Source organism: Scheffersomyces amazonensis, assembly GCF_036850825.1.
Source record: "Scheffersomyces amazonensis strain UFMG-HMD-26.3 chromosome Unknown RJT21scaffold_2, whole genome shotgun sequence".
Classification (NCBI taxonomy): domain Eukaryota; kingdom Fungi; phylum Ascomycota; class Pichiomycetes; order Serinales; family Debaryomycetaceae; genus Scheffersomyces; species Scheffersomyces amazonensis.
In genome coordinates this window covers 2,123,321-2,144,770 of record NW_027042742.1, presented here as the reverse complement: position 1 = coordinate 2,144,770, position 21,450 = coordinate 2,123,321, and the positions used below count along the sequence as shown (strand labels likewise).

Genomic DNA, 21,450 nt, shown 5'->3' with positions numbered 1-21,450 from the left:
TGGACAACACGTCTGTATAAACAATAATGTGGTTATATAGACAGTTTCCAGATAATTTAGAATATAACCATTGAATTTTAATGTTACTAAGGTTTAAGTTTAGGGAGCCTAATGTTAATTAACGACTATGAGCGTTGGAATCCAGCGACTTAGACTGGAAATTACGCTGATGTTAGGGAGTCTAGTCTCAAATTTACTGAATCTTTCAATAAAAATGTACCTACATTTGATGGTACGGTCGTGCGTATATGTCCAAGAAAAAAGAAATTTTTATATCCTGGTGGTAGTCTCCCTTAACAAAACGTTGAGGTAACCCAAAGAGGAGAACCGTTAGAAAAAAAGAAATTTATTTAAACAATTACGGGGGAGGAGGGGGGCTATAGTTAATCAGCGAATAATGGAGAACCAATAGAACCAATAAGCCATAAGTAATTATGCAATTATAGTATATACCATAATATATAAATTTAGTAGTGTATATTTCATAACCATAACCATAACCATAATCATAATCATAATCATAATCATAATCATAATCATAATCATAATCATTATTATTATTATTATTAATTATATGCTACATGACGACAATTACTATTACCGAATATTGGTAAAATATTGTTATTCTGATTATTCTTATCGTTATCTCCAAAAATAATCTTAAATGAATAAAACCGTTAAATCCCCTGGCTTTAAAATTTAAATCAAACTATTTGGATTTGAATTTAATTTTGATGATCATTTTCCCCCACCTGACAAGATATACTTTTCCAATGAGTTTTCATATTCATTTTCATTTTCATTTCCTACATTTACCATCTTTTGGTTCCCCTCTAAACCATTGTTTATTGTATTTATTCCCCATTTACTTAATTTTTTCTCTACTTAACTTTTACTTTCCTTAGTTTGACATTAATTCTTAACTAAAACGATTATGCTAAACCTAATCAGGAATTGATTCCTCATCAATTAATTCTCCACTTCATCTTCATCGCTCATCTCAACTAATCTTCCCCACAAAACCTTTCCCCTCCTTCTACAAACTTCTACTAAGATTGCTTTTCTTTATTCTCTTGTTCCATAAATATTCGATTTAAAATGTAACATCGCTTCAAACCATTTTGATCTATATAATATTATTTCTTATAATTTTCCTAAAATATTCGTAAATACGGTCTCTTAGTTAATTAATTATTTAAAAATTTCACAAGAAGTCTACACCAAATTATATTTTTTTTGCACCCTATGTATTTTTATTGGCGCTAAATTTAAATTTATTCTATTGTAGTTCACTTTGTAACTGTCATTCATTAACTACTTACTAATGATGTTAAAGTATCTGATCTCTCAATTAATCAGTTGGAAACATAGTGATAAATTAGATATCCATCTCCAAGATCTACAACTAACAAAAGGCAATGGAAATCGAAATAGAAAAGTTACCGCTAATAATTCCTCATCTACTCCAATTCCTAGTTTAAATTCTAATAATTATGGTAATTCTAATACAAGGAAGAATTATACATCTAATTCATCTGGTCCATGGAATAAGAATGGTTTAAATCATTATCCTCAAGTAATTCATAATCATAAAGTTAGAAATCGTTCTCTGTCTACTAAGGATCAAAATAGAGTATTTTCCACTAATGAATATAGATCAGGATCAGGACCTGAATATGATACTTATATCCAGAGAAGTTTTTCATCCAATCATTACAACTACAATAATAAGAGAAGGAATAAAAGTATTAATAGGTCCAACAGTTATAATCAAAGCAATTATAGAAAGGATCCTTTAAAAGATGATATTACGACTACAACTACCACTACGAAATTAACTAAAGAAATTTCAAATGGTACTTTTATTTATGTCCCTGTTGATACTAAATATACTTTAGTACATATTCCTCCAGACGTGCCAATTCCTTCATCAGCAATTCCCTTAGGTATACTTCCAAAATATGTATCATCGTATAATCATCTCAATCCTACTAATAAAGAAAATAAACAATTATCAGCCATGGATCAAGTTCGTAAAGAGTTTAAGCAAAAATTGATTGAAAGTGCAAAGGTATTAATTCATAATAAAGATGAAACTGATCATAAATCTAAATCGGTTAAATTTGTTTATAATCCCAAAAAGCCAGCTAATAAGGAAAATCCCTATTCAACTACTGGCTTCTTCCCTTTATCAGTACTTAGAAATAGATCAGATTTGTCAACAACTACATTATCTTTATCGGGTGAGGGAAATGACTTATCAGAAACTGAATCTTATAGTCAGTCTACTATTGGATCATCTTCATATGATATTCAAATTCAGTTACCTAATAATTAGCAGCCATTTTAGTATAGAGGAGAGAAGAGAAAAAATTAATAAATATGAGAGATTAAAAAAAATATTTTGTATATAATTTTTGTAGTATAGTATAGTAGACCACCATCGTGCCAATGACTACATCCGTGGTACGACAAGTTGTTAAGGATCATGATTGGAATTATATAGTAGTGGGATTGTATGTATAAATTTAATGTTACAAATTCGATAGTAGATGTAGATTTTTACTAACATAATTATATTAGGAGTCCCGATCCCAATAGTCATCATCATGAAGAATTAATGAAAGAATTTAATCGAATAACAATTGATCTTATTGTATGGAAGACCATTATTCAAACGGCTTTAGGTCGAATGTATGGACTTATAGGTGAATCATTACAATTTGATTTAATTATGTCGCATGATCATCAAGTTGTTTTAAGAGTATATAAACTTGATATAGATAAATTTATTACTAGTTTAATGGGATATGTCATTAATATTGGAAAATATTATGATTTAGAAAATCAACGAGAACTTCATTGTGGATTACAAGTTATACGTTATGGAGATTATTTAGGGTTAGTAGTTAATCACAATATAGATTAGATGGGTATATATATAATATATATATATGAATGATTATACTAGTAAGTAATTAGTAGTAGTAATGAATATTGGCATTCACACGACCATCTCGGTAACACTATCCAGCAATGCGCGCCGAATAGACACCAGTACCGATTAGGGGCAGTTGCGCCTAAGGGAGAGATAACTCGAAATCCGAGCCTCACTAGTAATTGAAAAGTATTAAAATTAACTTTATTTCACTAACAGTTCAATTAAATCTTGTAATAAATATATAACTAGAATATTGTGATACTCAATGGGTAATCAACGAATTTTCTCCGGAAATTTATGGAGATATTTCATAATATTTTGGTGGATAATTGGAACTATTATAGCAGCAGGTGATGAAGAATTTCATCCAAAGATTACAGTAATTACTGAACAAAAAGTTGCTTCAGAAATTAAATACTTTGATGATTCATCAAATATTCTTGTAATTCGAAATTCTCAACTTTTAATATCATTAGATGATGGAATTAATTATTCATTAATTGAAGAAACTAAAAATGAAGATATAGTTCATATTGAATTAGATAAATTCTTTAAAGAAAGAGCTTTTGCCTTTACATCAAATCAAAATCAATTTATTACTAATGATAAAGGTAAAACTTGGCAAAAGTTTGAAATTATTCATGATAAATCTGAAAAACTTGATTTACTTTCAATTCCTTATATTACTTTAAATGCTGCTTCAAAAGATTTTGCTTTATTTGATTATTTTGATTGTCCTCAAAAGATATTTAATGCAAATTGTAAAAGAATTTATTATTATACAACTGATGGATTTAAAACTAATCCAAAAAAGTTAAATATTGATCTGACAGTTTGTAGATTTGCTAGATCAAGTTTAGATTTTGATGGAGTTGATAATTCAACATTATATTGTAATAAAGATACTTTAAATTCTTTTGGTCATGTGGTTCAATCAGATTTATTAATTACAACTGATTTCTTTAAAAATTCTGAAAGAGTTAATCATCATCATGCCAATAATGGGAAAATTATTGATATAAGAATTGAACTGAATTTTTTAATTCTTGTTGTTCAAAATGATAAATTTAATGAAAATTCTCGAGTTTCAATATTAGTATCTAAAAATGGTAGTCATTTTCATAGAACTGATTTAAGAATTAGTTCATCTTATGGTTTAATGACATTTTTAGAAGCTTCTAAACTGTCATTTTTTATATCAGTATTAGAATATAAAGGTATTACAAGTGCGGCAACATTTTATGGATCTGATTCTGATGGTTCAAGATTAACAAAACTTTTAGGTAATATTCAAGATAATGCCGTTAAAAAAGTTCAAAATATTGATGGAGCTTGGTTAGCAAATACAGGAAATATTTCTGATGAAAATGATTCTAATTTATTAGATTTATTAATTGGTGGAGGAACTATAAAAGATATTGTAAGTCAATATTCATTTAATGATGGTAAAGATTGGAATCCTTTAGCTATTAATAATGATAAAGATTGTAAAGTATCAAATGGTTGTTCATTACATTTATTAAACCCAACTGAAAGAGATGGTGAAGGGAATTTTGTTACAGGACCAACACCAGGAATTTTAATGGCAATTGGTAGTAAAGGTAAAAAACTTGATAAAGATCTTAATAATATGCAAACATGGATTTCAAGAGATGGTGGAGCATCATGGGATCATGCCCTTGATGATGCATGTTTATTTACCTTTGGTGATCAAGGTAATGTTATAATAGCTGTACCATTTTATGGTAATGAACAACAAAGTGTTGATAAATTTTATTATTCATTAGATCAAGGTAAATCATTTCAAACTCAACTGATTGATCATCCATTTTTCCCATTAACTTTAACTACCACAGTTGATGGAACTTCAAGAAAATTCATTATGTCTGGATTAGTTGATAATACTCCTGATAATCATCATGATATGGATTTTTCAGAAGTACTTTATTCAATTGATTTTACTGATGCATTTAATGGGAAAATTTGTCAAGATGATGATTTTGAACAAGTATTTGCTCGAGTAACTCCAAATCAAGAACCAATTTGTATTTATGGACATCAAGAAAAATTTAATCGTAGAAAACAATCATCTCAATGTTTTGTTAATAAATTATTTGAAGATGTTAAAGTTTATGAAGATCCATGTCAATGTACTGAAGCTGATTTTGAATGTGCTAATGGATTTGAACCTGATGATGATGGAAACTGTCAACCATTACATCGAGTTATTGCTCATAGATGTATGATGGATAAAGTTAAAGAATTAAGTATTCCAATTAAAGTATTACTGGATGGTAATCAATGTAATTTAGGTAAGAAAAAATTAAGTGATTTTATAACCAATCAATTATTTAAATGTTCTGATTTTATTGATGATCATGAAGGTAATAATGGAGGTGGAGAAACCGGTACTAAACATGATATTGTGGTTGAAATTAATGAATTTCCAGGAGCTCTTAGACAATATACATATATTGAAGGTAATAGTTCAATATCATTTGAAAATGTTGTGGTTAATACTATTGATAATAAAGTATTTATATCTAATGATGGAGGAGTTGGATTTAATAAAGTACCAATTGATGATAAAATTGTTAGTTTTTATGAAGGTTATGCTATTGGTCATGTTATATTAATTACTGAATCTAAAAGTATTTATATATCTAATGATGGTGGTGCAACATTTGTTAAACGTGAGGCTCCTAATTTACCTATACCTAAACGTCGAGCCATTGCCTTTGATAAACTTAATCCTTTAAGATTTATTTGGTTTGGTAATGATCAATGTATTTCAGGAGATTGTCCTGCTATTGCATATTTAACTAATGATGGAGGTATTAATTTTCAATTATTAATTGAAGATGTATTTACTTGTGATTTAGTAGGGACTTATTTTGAACAATCAAATAATCCTGATCTTGATATTATTTATTGTTCAGTTATTGATAGACAAACTAGAAGACTTAAATTAGAAGCTTCTGATAATGGATTTCAAAAATCAGATACAATATTTGATTATATTGTTGGTTATGCAATTACTGGAGATTATGTTGTAATTGCCACTGTTGATGCTGGAGAAAAATCTTTACATGCAAAAGTTACGGTTGATGGTTCAACATTTGCTGATGCAGATTTCCCTCCTGATTTCCATGTAGAATCTCAACAAGCTTATACTATATTAGATTCTGAATCTAAGGCAATATTCATGCATGTTACAACTAATAATGAATTAGGTAAAGAATATGGATCAATATTAAAATCAAATTCTAATGGTACTTCATATGTATTATCATTACTGAAAGTTAATAGAAATAAAGTTGGTTATGTTGATTATGATAGAATTGATAGTCTTGAAGGAGTTATTATATCAAATATAGTGGCAGGTTATGATTCAAAAGGTAATAAAGAATTATCAACTCAAATAACTCATAATGATGGAGGTGAATGGGCTCCATTAATTCCTCCAGTATTAAATTCTAATGGTGAAAAATTTGCTTGTATTGGACAACCATTAGATAGATGTTCATTACATTTACATGGATTTACTGAAAGAGATGATTATAGAGATACTTTTTCATCATCTTCAGCTACTGGACTTTTAATTGGTGTTGGAAGTGTTGGAAAATCTTTAGATAGTTATGAAAGATCTTCAACATTTCTTAGTAATGATGGAGGTATTACTTGGAAAGAAATTAAACGAGGAGTTTATATGTGGGAATATGGTGATAGAGGAACTATACTTGTATTAGTTCCTGCTAGAAATGAAACTGATACTTTATCTTATTCATTAGATGATGGAAATACTTGGCATGATTATAAATTTTCTGATATACCAATTAATGTATTAGATTTAGCCACTGTACCATCAGATACTTCAAGAAAATTTCTTATATTTGGTTATAAATCTGGAGCTAAGGATATAACAATTGCTTATTCAATTGATTTTTCAGGAATTCATAAAAGACAATGTCAATTAGATTTAGATAATCCTGATAATGATGATTTCGTATATTGGTCACCATCTCATCCTAAATTACCTGATAATTGTTTATTTGGTCATGAAGTTAAATATTTACGTAGAGCTGAAGGTCATAATGATTGTTTTATTGGTAGTGCACCATTAAGTGAAGGATTTAAAGTTTTAAGAAATTGTTCATGTACAAGAAGAGATTTTGAATGTGATTATAATTATTATAGAGATAATGATAATACTTGTAAATTAGTTACAGGATTATCTCCAAGTGATCGTGAAAATGAATATTGTAGTAAAGAAGGAGCATTTGAATATTTTGAACCTACTGGTTATAGAAAAATTCCATTATCAACATGTGTTGGAGGTCAAGAATTTGATAGTTGGAAAGCTAAACCATGTCATGGAATGGAAAAGGAATTTAATAAACATTATGGAAAAGAAGTTACTGGTGGGAAATTATTTATATTATTATTTGTTCCATTATTTGTATTTATTTTTGCAACTTGGTTTGTTTATGATAGAGGTATTAGAAGAAATGGAGGATTTAAACGTCTTGGACAAATTAGATTAGATCTTGATGATGATGATTTCCATCCAATAGAAGATAATCAAGTAGACGTTGTGGTTAATAGAATTGTTAGAGGAGGAATATTTGTAATGGCTGCAACTTTTGCAACTTTTAAAACAATTCAAAAAATTGATAGATTACTTTTAGATAAAGTAACTTCAGTAATCTTTAGACGTACACCTGGAAGAAGAAATTATGTTCAAGTACCTGAATTAGATGAAGAAGATGAATTATTTGGTGATTTCCGAGATGATGATGAAGAAATTAATGATGGTAGAGTTAGTTTAAGTCAAGAATTTACTGATGATAATGATCATGATGATGATATATCTCATGTTGAAACTAATGAATCTCCAGAAAATGTTGATTCAAGACTCTTTGGTATTGATGATCATTCAGATGAAGAATCTCATCTTGTAACTGAATGATTAAACCATTTATATATATATATTTATATATATTAAATTAAATATCGATTGAAATTTAAATAAAAAATTTATTAGGTTTATTTGTGAGAGATTTATCGTAATTTCTAATTGGTTATACGGTAATTTCAGTAACGTACCATATCAAAATATGTTGTTAAATTATTGGTTGTTCATAAACTTTTTGCAACTTTCCTTGGTGAATCTGTAAAATGAACTAGGAAAATTTACTGGTTTACATAAGCATTTACAGGTTGCGCCAAATTTTGCAGTTTTCTGTCACGTGAATCGCGAGAACGTGACCGATCGAAGCATTGAAAACCTTCGAGGATGATGCGGTGGCTCAATGGTAGAGCTTTCGACTCCAGATCGAAGGGTTGCAGGTTCAATTCCTGTCCGTGTCAATTCCTTTATTTTTTATTTTTTTTAATTCGTATGTATTAAGCTATAAACGCAAAGGAGAAAATCCTATGATAAGAATAAACTCATCATAAGGCAAAACCTATATAAGAAAAATATAGAAAAATTATAGATAAGTAAAAAGAATGAATCAGATATAAGAACTCATTAAGAAGTTCTCAAATATAGAGTAGAATTACAGTAAAAATTAGAGGATCGTCGTGAAAGAAAGTCTGATTACCACATCTAACTGAGAGGCAGAAAGAGGCAGAACCTCTTGCCTAGCCGCTCGACGATGGGAATAAAGACGATGAATCACGACTAAATAACGATCTAATGAGAGTAGAAAAGTATCGGTTACCCGATTATTAAGAAGATAAGAGGAAATAACACTCGATGTACCTGCAGAAATAATTTTTTGCCAAATATGTTGAAAATTTGAATCTTGTTGTAAGCAAAACAAACAAGTCCTTAAATGCCTATTGGGATGTAAAGGGTCTGGTTGATTCCGAAGATGGAATTTGTGATTATAATAGCCCAAATGAAATAAATGAACATGTTCCAATTTGCCAGGATATTGATTCTTTTTAGTTTGTAAGAAGGACCAATATGATGACCATTGTTTACGAGTTAGGAAAAACGTATCATTAAAGAATGAACTCATACGTAAATTAGTACGACTGAGTCTGAGTCGACGACTAACACTTTTAAACGAAGATGGTGATAAAGGCTTGTGATCAATTCCTTGTAAATACCGATCTATGTCAGATCTAAAGGCAGGGAGACTGAGAAGGTTTATAAAAGCTTGTGATGAATAATGAGTTAGATGAGCTTGTGACCGATCATGAAGACTGAATGTTAAATCATAAAAAGCCTCCAATTGAGCTTTCTCGCTGTAGTCAAACATTGGTGAATTCAATATGAGTCCCCAAAATTGTCGATAATCAGGATGTGGCATTTTAAGATCAAATAACATCTCATACCATGGGATGAAGTGAAGAGTATGTGTAGCGGTTGGAGCTGATGCTGCAGGAATTACAGTATTAAGAAAATGTTGTATTTTGGATCTCCAGATAATGATGTTTAATGATGGTCTTGATTGAGTCAAGACCTTGTATACTTCATGTGCTCGACGACCTAATAAGTGATCGTAAAGATCAATCATACCATATACCCCTAAATGTTTGGGAGTAGTTAAAGTGGTATAGGATATGCCAGGAAATCTGGATGAGATGAGATGACGAAGATCCTTGCCTTCCGATTTGGAAAAGGGTTGATGAAGATCTCTGAAATAAAGTTTCAGGAGAACAAACATATTGATGGTTTGAACTTGATAGGATAGTGGTAAGTGGTAACAGACGTCGAACATTTTCATAAATTAGAAAACTGAGTAAAGATCTAGTAGTAGTCCATGGAATTGGATGATTAGGGATTCCAAGATATTTAAAGTCATCCAGGTGAAAATTGATAGTTCTACAACTGAGTAAAGTTTTATTGTAATTAACATTACTATTGCTAATAATCAGAAACAATTCAAGTTGCAGTTTTAATTTAGATTGATCATTAATATCATTTAAGAAAATAGTGATATCGTCCGCATATGCAAGATATTTGATAGGATGATTGATTTGGAGTGGTAGTTGTAGATTAAAGCCGGTGATTTATTTGCTATTCGAATGATATCTACATATGTTATACAACATATAATTAAGAACATATAATTAACACGAATGAAACATAAGAATAAAAACTTAAAAAAATAGAAAAGGGGAATTACAAAGACTTCTTCTTCGAGCCAAGTTTTATCGAGCCAAGTTTTATCGAGCCAAGTCTTTCATTGCTTTTAGATTTTTGCACCCTGCCTGGTTTTGATTTTGATTTTGATTTTTTCTGTTTCGGTGCATCAAGCATTTTATCATTCAACTTAGATTTATTAAGATTATTTTCAGGAAACGAATAATTAGATTTTTGAATCTCTTTAGTAGGATCCAAATAATTAAATTTTTCTAAAACTTCTTGCAAATCATGGTCATCTTTTTGTTTTTCCTTTAAATCATTTTTTTGAATTTTAGATTTAGTCCTATCCCAAAACTGACGTTTTTGACTTGTTTTAGATCTACCAAAATCAACAAAATAAGGGATATCTTTATAAATCAATATATTCTGGGAATGAATATCAAGATGAACGCAACCGAGTTGGTGGATTTTAAGAAGAGTTTCTTGAGCTTTTTTCCCTACTTCGATTTTATTCCCAGAATATTTATTCAAAGGAAGACCTGGAATATATTCCAATAATATATAAAAACCAGCAACTTCTGGTGGAGTTTTGGATAATTTGAGGATTTCATGGTATTCATGTATATTATTATTTTTAAGAAATCCAAACAGTTCCAACTTGGCTATGCCACTTTTCATTTTTCCTAGACGTTTATATGAAACGATTTCTTGGAAGAAATCCTTAAATGTGGAATTATACGAGGCCTGAAATACACTATTTTTCTCCACATAGGTAGCATTTCTGATAGGGTCTAAGACTTTCAAAAAGAACTTTTTAGGGTTCTTTTTGGCTTTAGTACTAACGACAAAAGTTGTACTGTTTCGGGAACTAAATTCACTACCAGAAATTATTGAAATAAATTTATATTTTCTTGCAAAGTCACTCATATTATAACTCTGCCATGATTTATACCTACTCATTTGAATAACAGCATCAATATAAAATTTCAGGAATTCATAATTAGCTTTCAATGTAATGGAATATTTACTAATATCGGTTGACACATCAATTTCATTACTCAAAACCGAATTATTAAAATTATACTTATTTTCTCTATCATATGCTAATGTTTCCAATTGTATGTTATTGATATGATGATAAAATTTTTCAATTAGAACATCTCTTAAGGATTTATGAATGACTGAGTTTTTCATAAATCTCTCCATGATTTCTTTATGAGATGATTGAGATGATTGACATTCTATTAAAAACATGAATAATTTAGTGTAAAATGAGTACGAATTTTCAGTTGAACCTTCAGGTGTATCTTCAAAAGAAAACATTCGACATTGAAGTTCTCTAGTTAAAAAACAGAAATTGTCCCCTTCAAAATCTGGATTGAGATGAAAATCCATTAAATCAAAAGCAACAAAGGTACTATAATCTGTTAATATTATGAATGGAGTACCAACTGCTATTGCTTCGCGTACTAATTGAGAAAAAATTTGAATTAATCCAAGTGATGCCTTAGTTATTGATTTAGATTCGTAATATTTTTGGATTTTATCATTTAAATTTGCTTTCTTTACTTCACATGGAATTTTAGTATTTAAGAATTTTAGTTCAAAGTCAGGTTTCACTGTGAAATCTGAACTATTTATTGATATTACTTCCCTTATTTCTGGTAATACGTAAGCTTTATCAAAAAGGGATGATATAAGTTTAGTTACTGATCTAAAATAGTTGAAACAGACAGCTTGCTGAATAAGACTTTCGTCGGAAGACGTTAATTCAAAGATAAAATCAGTATAAATATCTCCTATATTCGATAATCTTGATTTTGAAACCTTAAAATTGTTTGCGTTTTTGATTTCATATATTTGATGCCAATTATCGACTTTGGGATGAAACAATCCAATTTGTTTTGTAAATTCATTGTTTCTTCTTTCACTATTGGTAATCAGTGCACCTGCTGTTTCATTCGTGGTACTTCCCAAAGAAGAAATGGAGATGTTTGTGACAGTTGTATTTTCCACATTGGCGTCACTTGAACTTATGACTTTATTAAGCGCTGGTGGCTGCAAACTCAAAGATGTAGTGAATTTAAAGTACTTCAATGACAAACTTTTTAAAGAATAATTGGTTATCATAAGGTTTTCTCGAAATGTATCCGAAAAGTTTTGAAGTATTTTAACAATTGTAGAATTAGTTTGAAAATGAAATTTCTCTAATAGATGAAAATTATGAAGACGTAAGAGAACTTCTAATGCTTCACTTTCCAGAATTTCACCCTCCTGAAACATTTGCCAAACGTCACATTTTTGGAAAAGTTGTTGTATCTCACTTTGATTAGGCTCCTGAAGATAGGTATTCAATTTGTGTTTCATAGAATTATACTTTTGTATACCATTAGTACTAATTACGAATGGGCAGATGTCGTCACATGATTCATTCCGTAGTGCCAGTAAGGCATCATCAAAATTAATGATGCTTTTCAATTCCATAGTTAATTAATTGGGACAATGAATATCAGCACTTAATTATTGACTAATGGTTAAGTGGTTGTCAAAAATTTGCAGCTTGTGCGAAAAAAAAAGTATTTGTACACATACTTATATAGAGATGTAATTTGGTCCGTTTATGCAAATTGATGCAAAGGGATAAATTCATATCATTAGAGCTATCGCTATTTCGATTTTCAGGTATATACAATTGATATAAATAAATATATATTCTAACTGTTGTCGGATTTGAATAATTGGCTATTACAAATATGTAGTCTGTTATAGTACCTGTTAACAAGAATGTTTCTTAATGACTTATTTGTCATACTTTTATTGTCAAACCTTTTCATAATCAGATCATGTAAAGGTTGTGTAGATACACTATCTATCAAGAACATGAAGAATTTAGCGTAAAACGAGTATGGATCATTACAGGAATCTTCAAAGAATAATATTCGGCATTTGAGTCCTCTAGTTAGATAGCCAAAACTATCATCTTCAAAGTCATCACTGATATCATTATCCAACAAATCAATCAAAATTAATGAATCATAATCTGTTAATATTACATAAGGAGTCCCAACTACAAAAGCTTGTTTCACACATTGTGAGAAAATCTTTATAAATGGGAAAGAAGTTTCACTGATATTTGAACTCGAATTGGTAAATTCTTTGATTAATCTACTAACGTTCTTGCTTTCTACATCTATAGGTATCTTCATATCATTTAACATAATTTCCATCTTAGCAGTCACTGAAACTTTCTCATCAGCCATCAATTTTACTTCTCTAATTTTAGGTAATACGCAAGCTTTATCAAAAAGGGATGAAATAAGTTTAGTTACTGGTCTAAAATAGTTGAAACAGACAGCTTGCTGAATAAGACTTTCGTCGGAATACGTTAATTCAAAGATAAAGTCAGTATAAATATCGTCTATACTCAATAATCTTGATTTTGAAACCTTAAAATTGTTTATGTTTTTGATTTTAAACAATTGATGCCAATCATCGGGCTTGGGATAAAACAATCCATTTTTCTTTTTCAAACCATTGTTACTTATTTCCCTATTTATAACCTGTCCGCTTTCACTTATGGCTCTATTAAGTACTGGTGGTTGCAAACTCAAAGATGTAGTGAATTTAAAGTACTTCAATGACAAACTTTCTAAAGAATAATTGGTTACCATAAGGTTTCGTAGAAATGTATTCAAAAACTTGTGAAGTATTCTAACAATTGTAGGATTAGTTTGAAAATGAAATTTCTCTAATAGATGAAAATTATGAAGACGTAAGAGAACTTCTAATGCTTCCCTTTCCAGAATTTCACCCTCTTGAAACATTTGCCAAACGTCACATTTCTGAAAAAGTTGTTGTATCTCACTTTGATTAGGCTCCTGAAGATAGGTACTCAATTTGTGTTTCATAGAATTATACTTTTGTATACCATTAGTACTAATTATGAATGGGTAGATGTCTTCACATAATTCATTGCGTAGTGCCAATAAGGCATCATCAAAATTAATGATACTTTTCAATTCCATAGTTGTTAATTGGGATAAATATCACTAATAATGGATACTGACTAACGTTTTATGATTAAATAGTTGCCAAAATTTGCAGCTTATGTGCGAGAAAAAGCATCGAAAAGATACATATTTATATATAGGAGTAGTTTGGTCCGTTTATGCAAATTGATGCAAAGGATGTATTACAATTGAGTTATCGTATCATGTATATTGAAGAAATATAAAGAATCTATTCCATATTTACATCATTATTGTTAGAGCTATCATTATTTGCTTCATCTTCTTTCCCTTCGTCTATCTTTTCTAATTCATTTGATGGTATAGTAGTTGAACCATCTTGTTTAGCCTTTTCTGCTGCTTCACGATCTTGTCTTGCCTTTTCTTCTTCTAAAGAAAGCCTTAAAGCTAATGCTAAATCTGGATCCATATTAGCATCCATAAATCCATCACCACCAGCACCACCAAATCCGCCAACTCCAAAATCTCCATAATCACCTCCACCAACTTCACCATTTTCTACTAAAATAGGTGAAGAAGCTATAACTTCATATAATAATCTTGGACCAGGAGGAACTGTTACAAGATGAGAATTATCATGATTATTTATAGTATTATTAAATTTTTCTAATTTTGTAGTATTTATTGATTCTTCTCCAAAATTTATGATATCTATAGCCACATTATTCTTTTTCATCTTTTTCGCCAATTTTTCCAATTCCTTTTCTGATTCTTGAATTGGACTTCCAACAAATACAACAATTCTTTGTTGTTGAACTTTATTTTGACGATGTTTCAAAGCTAAAGCTGCTACTTGAATTCCACTTGAAAAATGATTACCACCAGAAATTTTTACATCATGAACTCCTGATAATAATTTCCCAAAATCATTAGTTAATGTTGATAAAACTTGAGGTCCACTACCACCATATGCAAGTAATCCAACAGTATTTTCAGGATTTGATGATGTTTTACTTTGAAAGATAAATTCAGTAGCAGTTAATTGAGCATCAAATCTAGTAGTTAAATAATCACCATTTCTCATATATTCTGAGTTATCAATGGCTATCATAGTAGCCTCGAGAACCATTTTCAATTACTATATATATATATAAAAGTTGGGGATACAATTAATTTTGATTTAATATATAATATATTTACTTCAAGTGTTTTTATACTTCCACACCCTCGAACGTGAACGTATAATTAATTCAATGCTTGCCACCATTTTGTTTCCAAATCAAGAACCATCTTGTGCAGGAATTTTTTTTTTAGTGTATGTTATCTATGTAAACAATTAGTTTGTAGTAAAGGGTTGAGAACAGTATCACGAGTGTGCGAGTAATGGGTCTCAGCAAACAGAATAAAGAGAAATTAATACGGCATTTAAGGTCGGAGATGCAGGCTGCGGAAGTTGAACTTGAAAAAAAGACTGAACAACGAGCAGCTGAAGTTGAACAGAAAGTACGAAGAAGGTTAAATACTGTGAGTGTTACTCTATGGAATGTTAAGATAAAGGATATTTTAAATGTTGAAAGACATCATAGAACTTCGGTTAAAGAGTTATTATATGATGTAGATAAATTAAGACGAAGTTCAGGTCATAAATCTACAATTGATGATGTAAGACCCAATCATAGTGTTCGACCAATTAATACTGATAGTGAGACTAGTTCTAATAGAGATACTCCTGGTAGAGTAACCAAACCATATCATAGATAAAGGTATGTAATTAAGTAATTAAGTAATTAAGTAACTAATAATGACTAATGTTTATTTTTATACAGATTTAATATTATGCAAGAACTATAACTAATAAATATTTATCGTACAATCATTTAAGCATCTTCAGGTATATCATCATGGAAATATTTACCTTCAGTTGTTGGTTTAATAACTCCCACTCTAATACAGAAATCACCAAAATGTTCTCCATCATACCTTTCTAAACTCCATCTCTTAAATAATGGTTTTAAAATATCAAGAATTTCATCTTCCTTAATAGAATATCTATAAATTTTATTTAATCTTTGACCATGATGACCTCCACCAAGTAATAAATTATAAGCTCCATAAGCTTTACCAACTAATGCAACTTCAGCTAACCATGGTCTAGCACAACCATTAGGACATCCAGTCATTCTCATAACCACAGAATCATGTCTTAAACCATATTCTTCTAATGAAGTTTCTAATTTACTAATTAATTCTGGTAAATAACGTTCAGATTCTGCCATTGCTAAACCACAAGTTGGGAATGCAACACAAGCAGCTGAAGATAATCGAAGGGATGAAAAATCAGTATTACTTAATTTATATTGTGATAAAAGTGATTTAATTTCATCTAAATCATTATCTTCAATATTAGAAATAAGTAAATGTTGATTACCAGTTAATCTAAATTCTCCTGATCTACCACCATTTAAATATTGTGCAATCTTTTTTAATCCAGTCTTTTGAGGTAATTCAACTGTATCTTCAATTCTACCATTTTCAATAAATGCAGTAAAATGATTATAACCTAATTCATCTTTTGTCCATCCAAAATAATCAACATTTGATTTTATTTCAAATTCTTTTGCTTCTTCAAATTTAAAATCTAATAAATCTTCAACTTTTTGTTTAAATACTTCAACTCCTAAATCATCAATGGTATATTTTAATCTTGCATGCTTTCTATTAGTTCTATCACCAAAATCTCTTTGAACTAACATAATCTTTTCACAAGCAATATGAACTTTATCTTTCGGTACATAACCAAACATTGATCCAGTTCTTGGATATGTTTTTTTATTATTATGAGTAGATCCCATACCTCCACCAGCTAAAAGATTAAATCCAATTACTTCATTATCTTCAACAATAGCAATTAAACCAATATCATGAGCATAAACATCAACATCATTATATGGTGGAACAGTAATAACAATTTTAAATTTTCTTGGTAAATAAGTTGGACCATAAAGTGGTTCATAATCTACTAATGCATTACCAGAAACTAAAGTTTTCTTCTTCTTTGGTCCAACTTTTCTAGTTTCCCAAGCTTCACGATCACCTGGTTTATCACCTTCATCTTCACCTTCTAACCAAATTTCATGATAAGCAGTTGTTTGAGGTAATAAATGTTCAGAAATTAATGTACCAATTTTAGAAATTTGGGAATGAACTTTAGCATTATTTGGTAAAGCAGAAATCATAACATTTCTATTAACATCTCCACAAGCTGCTAAAGTATCTAATAAAGCAGAATTCATACCTCTAATAGCTGGTTTTAAATCATGTTTAACAACTCCATGTAATTGGAAAGTTGCTCTAGTAGTAAGTTTAATAGTACCATTACCTCTTTCATCAGATAATTCATCCATTTTTAAATATTGAGCTGGAGTGGCTTTACCACCAGGTAATCTTAAACGAACCATAAAGGCATAAGCCGGTTCTAATCCTTGAGATTTACGTTCATCTCTAATATCTCTATCATCTTGCATATAAATACCATGGAATTTAGTTAATTGTTGATCAACGGCACTAATGGCTCCAGTAGATTGATCTTGTAAACCTTCAGCAATAGTACCTCTTAAGAAATTAGAACCAATTTTCATATCTTCATTAGTAATTGGTTTTGGTTCTTCAATTCCTTCAATATTATCAACTCCAAGAGCAATCCAAATTTTTGATATCCATTCATTAAATCCAGTATTAAATCCATCAGCATCTTGATCATCACCTAATCCAATTTCAGCTAATTCAATACCTCCATAAAGTTTTAATTTTGAATCTAAATCTTTGGCTGGTTTATTATAATAATGTTTATCTTCCTTTCTTGGCCAATATTGAGAATCTCCTAAACCAAATACAGAATATTTAACTGAAGCTAAATCTAAATCAGTTGAATTTTTAATTCCATCCCAAAATTGTTTACCATTAGTTGGAAATTCTCCTTGACCTGAAGTTGAAGTTATAAATACAATATTTGTTTCAGTTGATAAATCTTCAATAGATAAATCATCCATGGCTAAAATTATTGATTTTAATCCTCTTCCTAATGCTTGTCTATTAACCTTTTTAGCTAAAGCTTCAGCATTACCACCATCAGATGCAAATGTAACAGTTAATGGTGGACCAGATAATCCTTGTAATAATTGAGCAAATGATTCATCAGCAATTTTCTTTTGTTTATTTCTAATTTCACTATTAGCTGAAGCAATTAAATTTCTTGAAAGTGAAGGATCTTTTGCAGCCAATAAAGTTAATTTATTATCACGATCTAAAAAGTCTTGTAATTGTTTTCTTAAATTTGAAGAATCTAATTTAAATGATTGAGTTTCATCTTCAATACTTGGATCATATCTATATAATGGCCAATAACCAGTATCAACTGCTCGTTTAGTTTCTTGTAAGATTGATAAAGCAGAATCTAATTCAGTTTTATATGGTAAATAAGCTAAAATTATTGATGGACCATTAAATTTTTCTGCTTCAATAAAAGCTTGTAAAACTTGAGTATAAGATGAATAAATTGCTACAGATGCCACATAAACTCCTCCATAATTCATGGCATATAACCCAATATCTTTTTTACGAAGTCCATTTATAGTTTTACTCTTTTCATTATAAGGTTCTGAATCAATAATTAACATATTGATATTCTTTCCTGAAGAAATTAAATTATGAACTCCCGAAGATCCAAGATCATAAGCCCAACTATCAGAACCAATTAACCAATTACTATCAACATAAAAATACTGAGATAATTTCAAGATATCTCTTGTTGAAGATGATTGTTCATCAGTATTTAATAAAGAAATAATTTCATTAGTTAATGATTTATCTATTTTAATTCCTTCTCTAACTAAAACTAACCATTTAGTTAAAAGATCAATTAAATTAGCATTATCAATAGATTGAAATAAATTTTCTTGAATAGAATTATATACCAAATTAATTAATTCTTGTTGCTTTTCTTGATTAAATAAGAAAGATCCATAACCAAATTCTGGATTTGATTCAAGACCAATATTTTCTGAATCAATTTCATTTAAAATAGTTAAATTTTCTGGATTAATTTGATTTAAAAGTTTTAAATAAGCTTGTTCTTTAGAATGAGCATTATTAATTGATTTAATATGTTCATCATATTTTTGTTTATAAGATTTAGTAGTTAATTCAGTATTAACTTTACCAAAAGATAAATGTTGAATAGGATTATTTGATCTTGAATTGGTTAATAAATTCGAAATTGTTGAATCAAATTTATCATTGGAAACAAATCCAAGATTTGCAGCCACGACTTTTGTAAAATTCTTTAATGATTGATATTTAGAATAACTTTGGAAAAAATCTAATAATAAAGGAGAAAATGAATTTGATGAACTAGTAGATTGTTCAAGTAAAGTTAAAGTTTCAACACTTGATGGAATAATAGATAATAAACTTGATAATTCAAATGGTTGATATACTTTAATTGAAATTAATAAAGTATTTTCCTTTGTGATGGCATCAATTAATTCTTTATTTAATTGACCTAAATATAATATAGAATCTTTAGCATTATTAACTGAATTAATAATTTCAAAAAATGGTACATTAAGTTCACCATAAACATTTTCAATTTCAATATTTTCAAGATCTTTTAAAATTACTGAATTTGTTAATTCTAATAATTTAAATTTTTCATCAGTTTTAAATGATGATGGAGCAAAAAAATGAAATACTGATGTATTTAATTTAGTTGCTAAATTATAAGCTAATACTGAATAAGTTTGAGCTTCCTTTGGAGTTTGAGAAATTATAACAGGATAATTTAAATCTCTTAAACTTGCAACTATTGAAAAATCAAATGAATCAAGTTCAACATGGGATACAACTTTTCTATTTGAAAAAATATTTGAAGATAAAAATGGTAAATTCTTAAATATAGTTGATCCACTAGTAGTAACTGTAGTAAATTCATCAATAGAATTTGTTTCTAAACCAGTTTGAATAGCAAAATATGCATCATTAGCATCAATTAAAATATTTGCATTAGGAAAGTAACTGGTAAATGATGATTCAACAGACTTGGCTGGTTGTGTCACATATACAGTACCTCCAACAAGATTAGCGATATGGGCAACTAAATAACATTTAAGTTAGTAAAACAAAATTTTTTTATATATGGTTGCAATCCTCTTATCAATAGAGTGGGGGAACCAACAAAAAAGATTGAACAATTCCCAACTCCAATAACTTCATAAACTCAAATATACATACTAGCCTCTGGCTGAGAAAAAGTCATTCTTCGACTTAAACACAACACAACAGATCTATAAGAAACGGTTCAACAATCAAATTAAAACTGAATCATTAAGGTTAAAAGATTTGGAAACGAAATGGTTATTATAGTTGAAAAATTCAGCTGGGGCTGTGTGCAGGACACGCAGATCGCAGTCAATGGGATATTACTTCATCAGATCATAGCACGTGACATTTGATAATGTAAGCGATTACTTCAAAGTCGTGATTGGCTCAAATTGGCGGCGTTTGTTTTTGCATCCTTTTCAAAGTCCATATGATATCTTTGCAATCAAACCCCACTTAAATATATAAACTAACTAACTAATTAACTAATTAACTAATTATCAATAATATGGTGATTACTTTGAAGTTGTGGCTACAAGTTTTCAGGTATAGAATGAGAGTATATATTAGTTATTAAGTATTAATTATAAATTATTAAGGTATAAATTACAAGTTACAAGTTATTAAGGTATAAGTTACAAGTTACAAGTTATTAGTCTATTCGCTATCACTATAATATTGGTCATAACAAGTACTAAGCTTAATTCTCTTGTTGGTTGATTTACCACTTCTAGTCCATGCATTAGGTTGTCTCATAGTAATCTTTCCAAAACATGAGTTTCTTGGAGTATAATCCCAGTAATGAAATGGTTTAGTAGGATCTCCTGGTTGTTTCATATTTTTAAGAGGAGTTTTGCAATTAGTGAAAGCTTTAAAAACTGTACTGGGTACCCATTCAAATTTCTTCTCTTTAACTTTTTTCAATCCACTCATTTTACCTCGAAGAATTTTATCATGAACTGCAAATTCATCTCTAACAGATTCTATTACTCTATCACTAACTTCTTTTGAATTTTCCAAGTATTTTCTATCGATTATAATATTTTCATAACATGCATCCGGGTTTTCATCATCATCTTCTGGCCATACATATAATCGTCCAATAACTTTTCTTGTTTCTTTATCATAATATTTACATTCAGGATAAATTGATCCAGATTTTGGTGATTGTGATTGTGAACCAATTTGTGAAGAAGTAGAAGTAGAAGTTGCAGTGACAGGAGTTGCAGTGAAAGAAGTTGTCGATGTCAGATACCTTATTGGTTCTGGAGGATAATCAATGG

The 21,450-nt window shown here is 29.4% G+C and overlaps 9 protein-coding genes and 1 non-coding gene across 10 annotated transcripts; 5 read left to right on the top strand and 5 right to left on the bottom strand. All coding sequences in view use genetic code 12, as the record gives it.

Annotated features, from left to right (window-relative positions):
- Window positions 1–1,324: 1,324 nt before the first annotated feature.
- Window positions 1,325–2,387, top strand: RJT21DRAFT_132597 (uncharacterized protein; the record flags this gene model as incomplete). Its single annotated transcript, XM_064883141.1, has 1 exon — window positions 1,325–2,387. One exon carries the CDS (start codon window positions 1,325–1,327, stop codon window positions 2,336–2,338), a length of 1,014 nt encoding a protein of 337 aa, XP_064739898.1. The 3' UTR covers window positions 2,339–2,387.
- Window positions 2,388–2,438: 51 nt separating this feature from the next.
- Window positions 2,439–3,058, top strand: RJT21DRAFT_25123 (uncharacterized protein). Its single transcript, XM_064883884.1, has one exon. It carries the CDS (start codon window positions 2,621–2,623, stop codon window positions 2,927–2,929), a length of 309 nt encoding a protein of 102 aa, XP_064739897.1. The 5' UTR covers window positions 2,439–2,620; the 3' UTR covers window positions 2,930–3,058.
- Window positions 3,059–3,122: 64 nt separating this feature from the next.
- PEP1 (type I sorting receptor) lies at window positions 3,123–7,981 on the top strand. Its single transcript, XM_064883883.1, has one exon. The coding sequence runs from the start codon at window positions 3,207–3,209 to the stop codon at window positions 7,908–7,910; it is 4,704 nt and encodes a 1,567-aa protein (XP_064739896.1). The 5' UTR covers window positions 3,123–3,206; the 3' UTR covers window positions 7,911–7,981.
- A 185-nt stretch (window positions 7,982–8,166) lies between these two features.
- On the bottom strand, window positions 8,167–9,880 carry FGR14 (Fgr14p). The gene has a single exon (XM_064883882.1). The coding sequence runs from the start codon at window positions 9,679–9,681 to the stop codon at window positions 8,515–8,517; it is 1,167 nt and encodes a 388-aa protein (XP_064739895.1). The 5' UTR covers window positions 9,682–9,880; the 3' UTR covers window positions 8,167–8,514.
- Window positions 8,240–8,311, top strand: RJT21DRAFT_t58. The gene has a single exon. It is a non-coding gene; the product is annotated as a tRNA-Trp (tRNA).
- Window positions 9,881–10,079: 199 nt separating the features above from the next.
- Window positions 10,080–12,527, bottom strand: RJT21DRAFT_113071 (uncharacterized protein; the record flags this gene model as incomplete). Its single annotated transcript, XM_064880132.1, has 1 exon — window positions 10,080–12,527. The coding sequence occupies one exon, from the start codon at window positions 12,525–12,527 to the stop codon at window positions 10,080–10,082; it is 2,448 nt and encodes an 815-aa protein (XP_064739894.1).
- Window positions 12,490–14,231, bottom strand: RJT21DRAFT_119294 (uncharacterized protein). The gene has a single exon (XM_064881347.1). The coding sequence runs from the start codon at window positions 14,066–14,068 to the stop codon at window positions 12,758–12,760; it is 1,311 nt and encodes a 436-aa protein (XP_064739893.1). The 5' UTR covers window positions 14,069–14,231; the 3' UTR covers window positions 12,490–12,757.
- On the bottom strand, window positions 14,232–15,235 carry RPN10 (proteasome regulatory particle base subunit). The gene has a single exon (XM_064881346.1). It carries the CDS (start codon window positions 15,138–15,140, stop codon window positions 14,283–14,285), a length of 858 nt encoding a protein of 285 aa, XP_064739892.1. The 5' UTR covers window positions 15,141–15,235; the 3' UTR covers window positions 14,232–14,282.
- Window positions 15,236–15,267: 32 nt separating this feature from the next.
- RJT21DRAFT_25102 (uncharacterized protein) lies at window positions 15,268–15,830 on the top strand. Its single transcript, XM_064883881.1, has one exon. It carries the CDS (start codon window positions 15,395–15,397, stop codon window positions 15,770–15,772), a length of 378 nt encoding a protein of 125 aa, XP_064739891.1. The 5' UTR covers window positions 15,268–15,394; the 3' UTR covers window positions 15,773–15,830.
- Window positions 15,831–15,888: 58 nt separating this feature from the next.
- Window positions 15,889–20,386, bottom strand: ECM17 (sulfite reductase (NADPH) subunit beta; the record flags this gene model as incomplete). The annotated part of the gene is made up of 2 exons (XM_064879785.1): window positions 20,300–20,386; window positions 15,889–20,162 (listed from the first exon to the last, which is right to left on the bottom strand). Exons 1-2 carry the CDS (start codon window positions 20,322–20,324, stop codon window positions 15,889–15,891), a joined length of 4,299 nt encoding a protein of 1,432 aa, XP_064739890.1. The 5' UTR covers window positions 20,325–20,386.
- Between the last annotated feature and the right edge of the window lie 1,064 nt (window positions 20,387–21,450).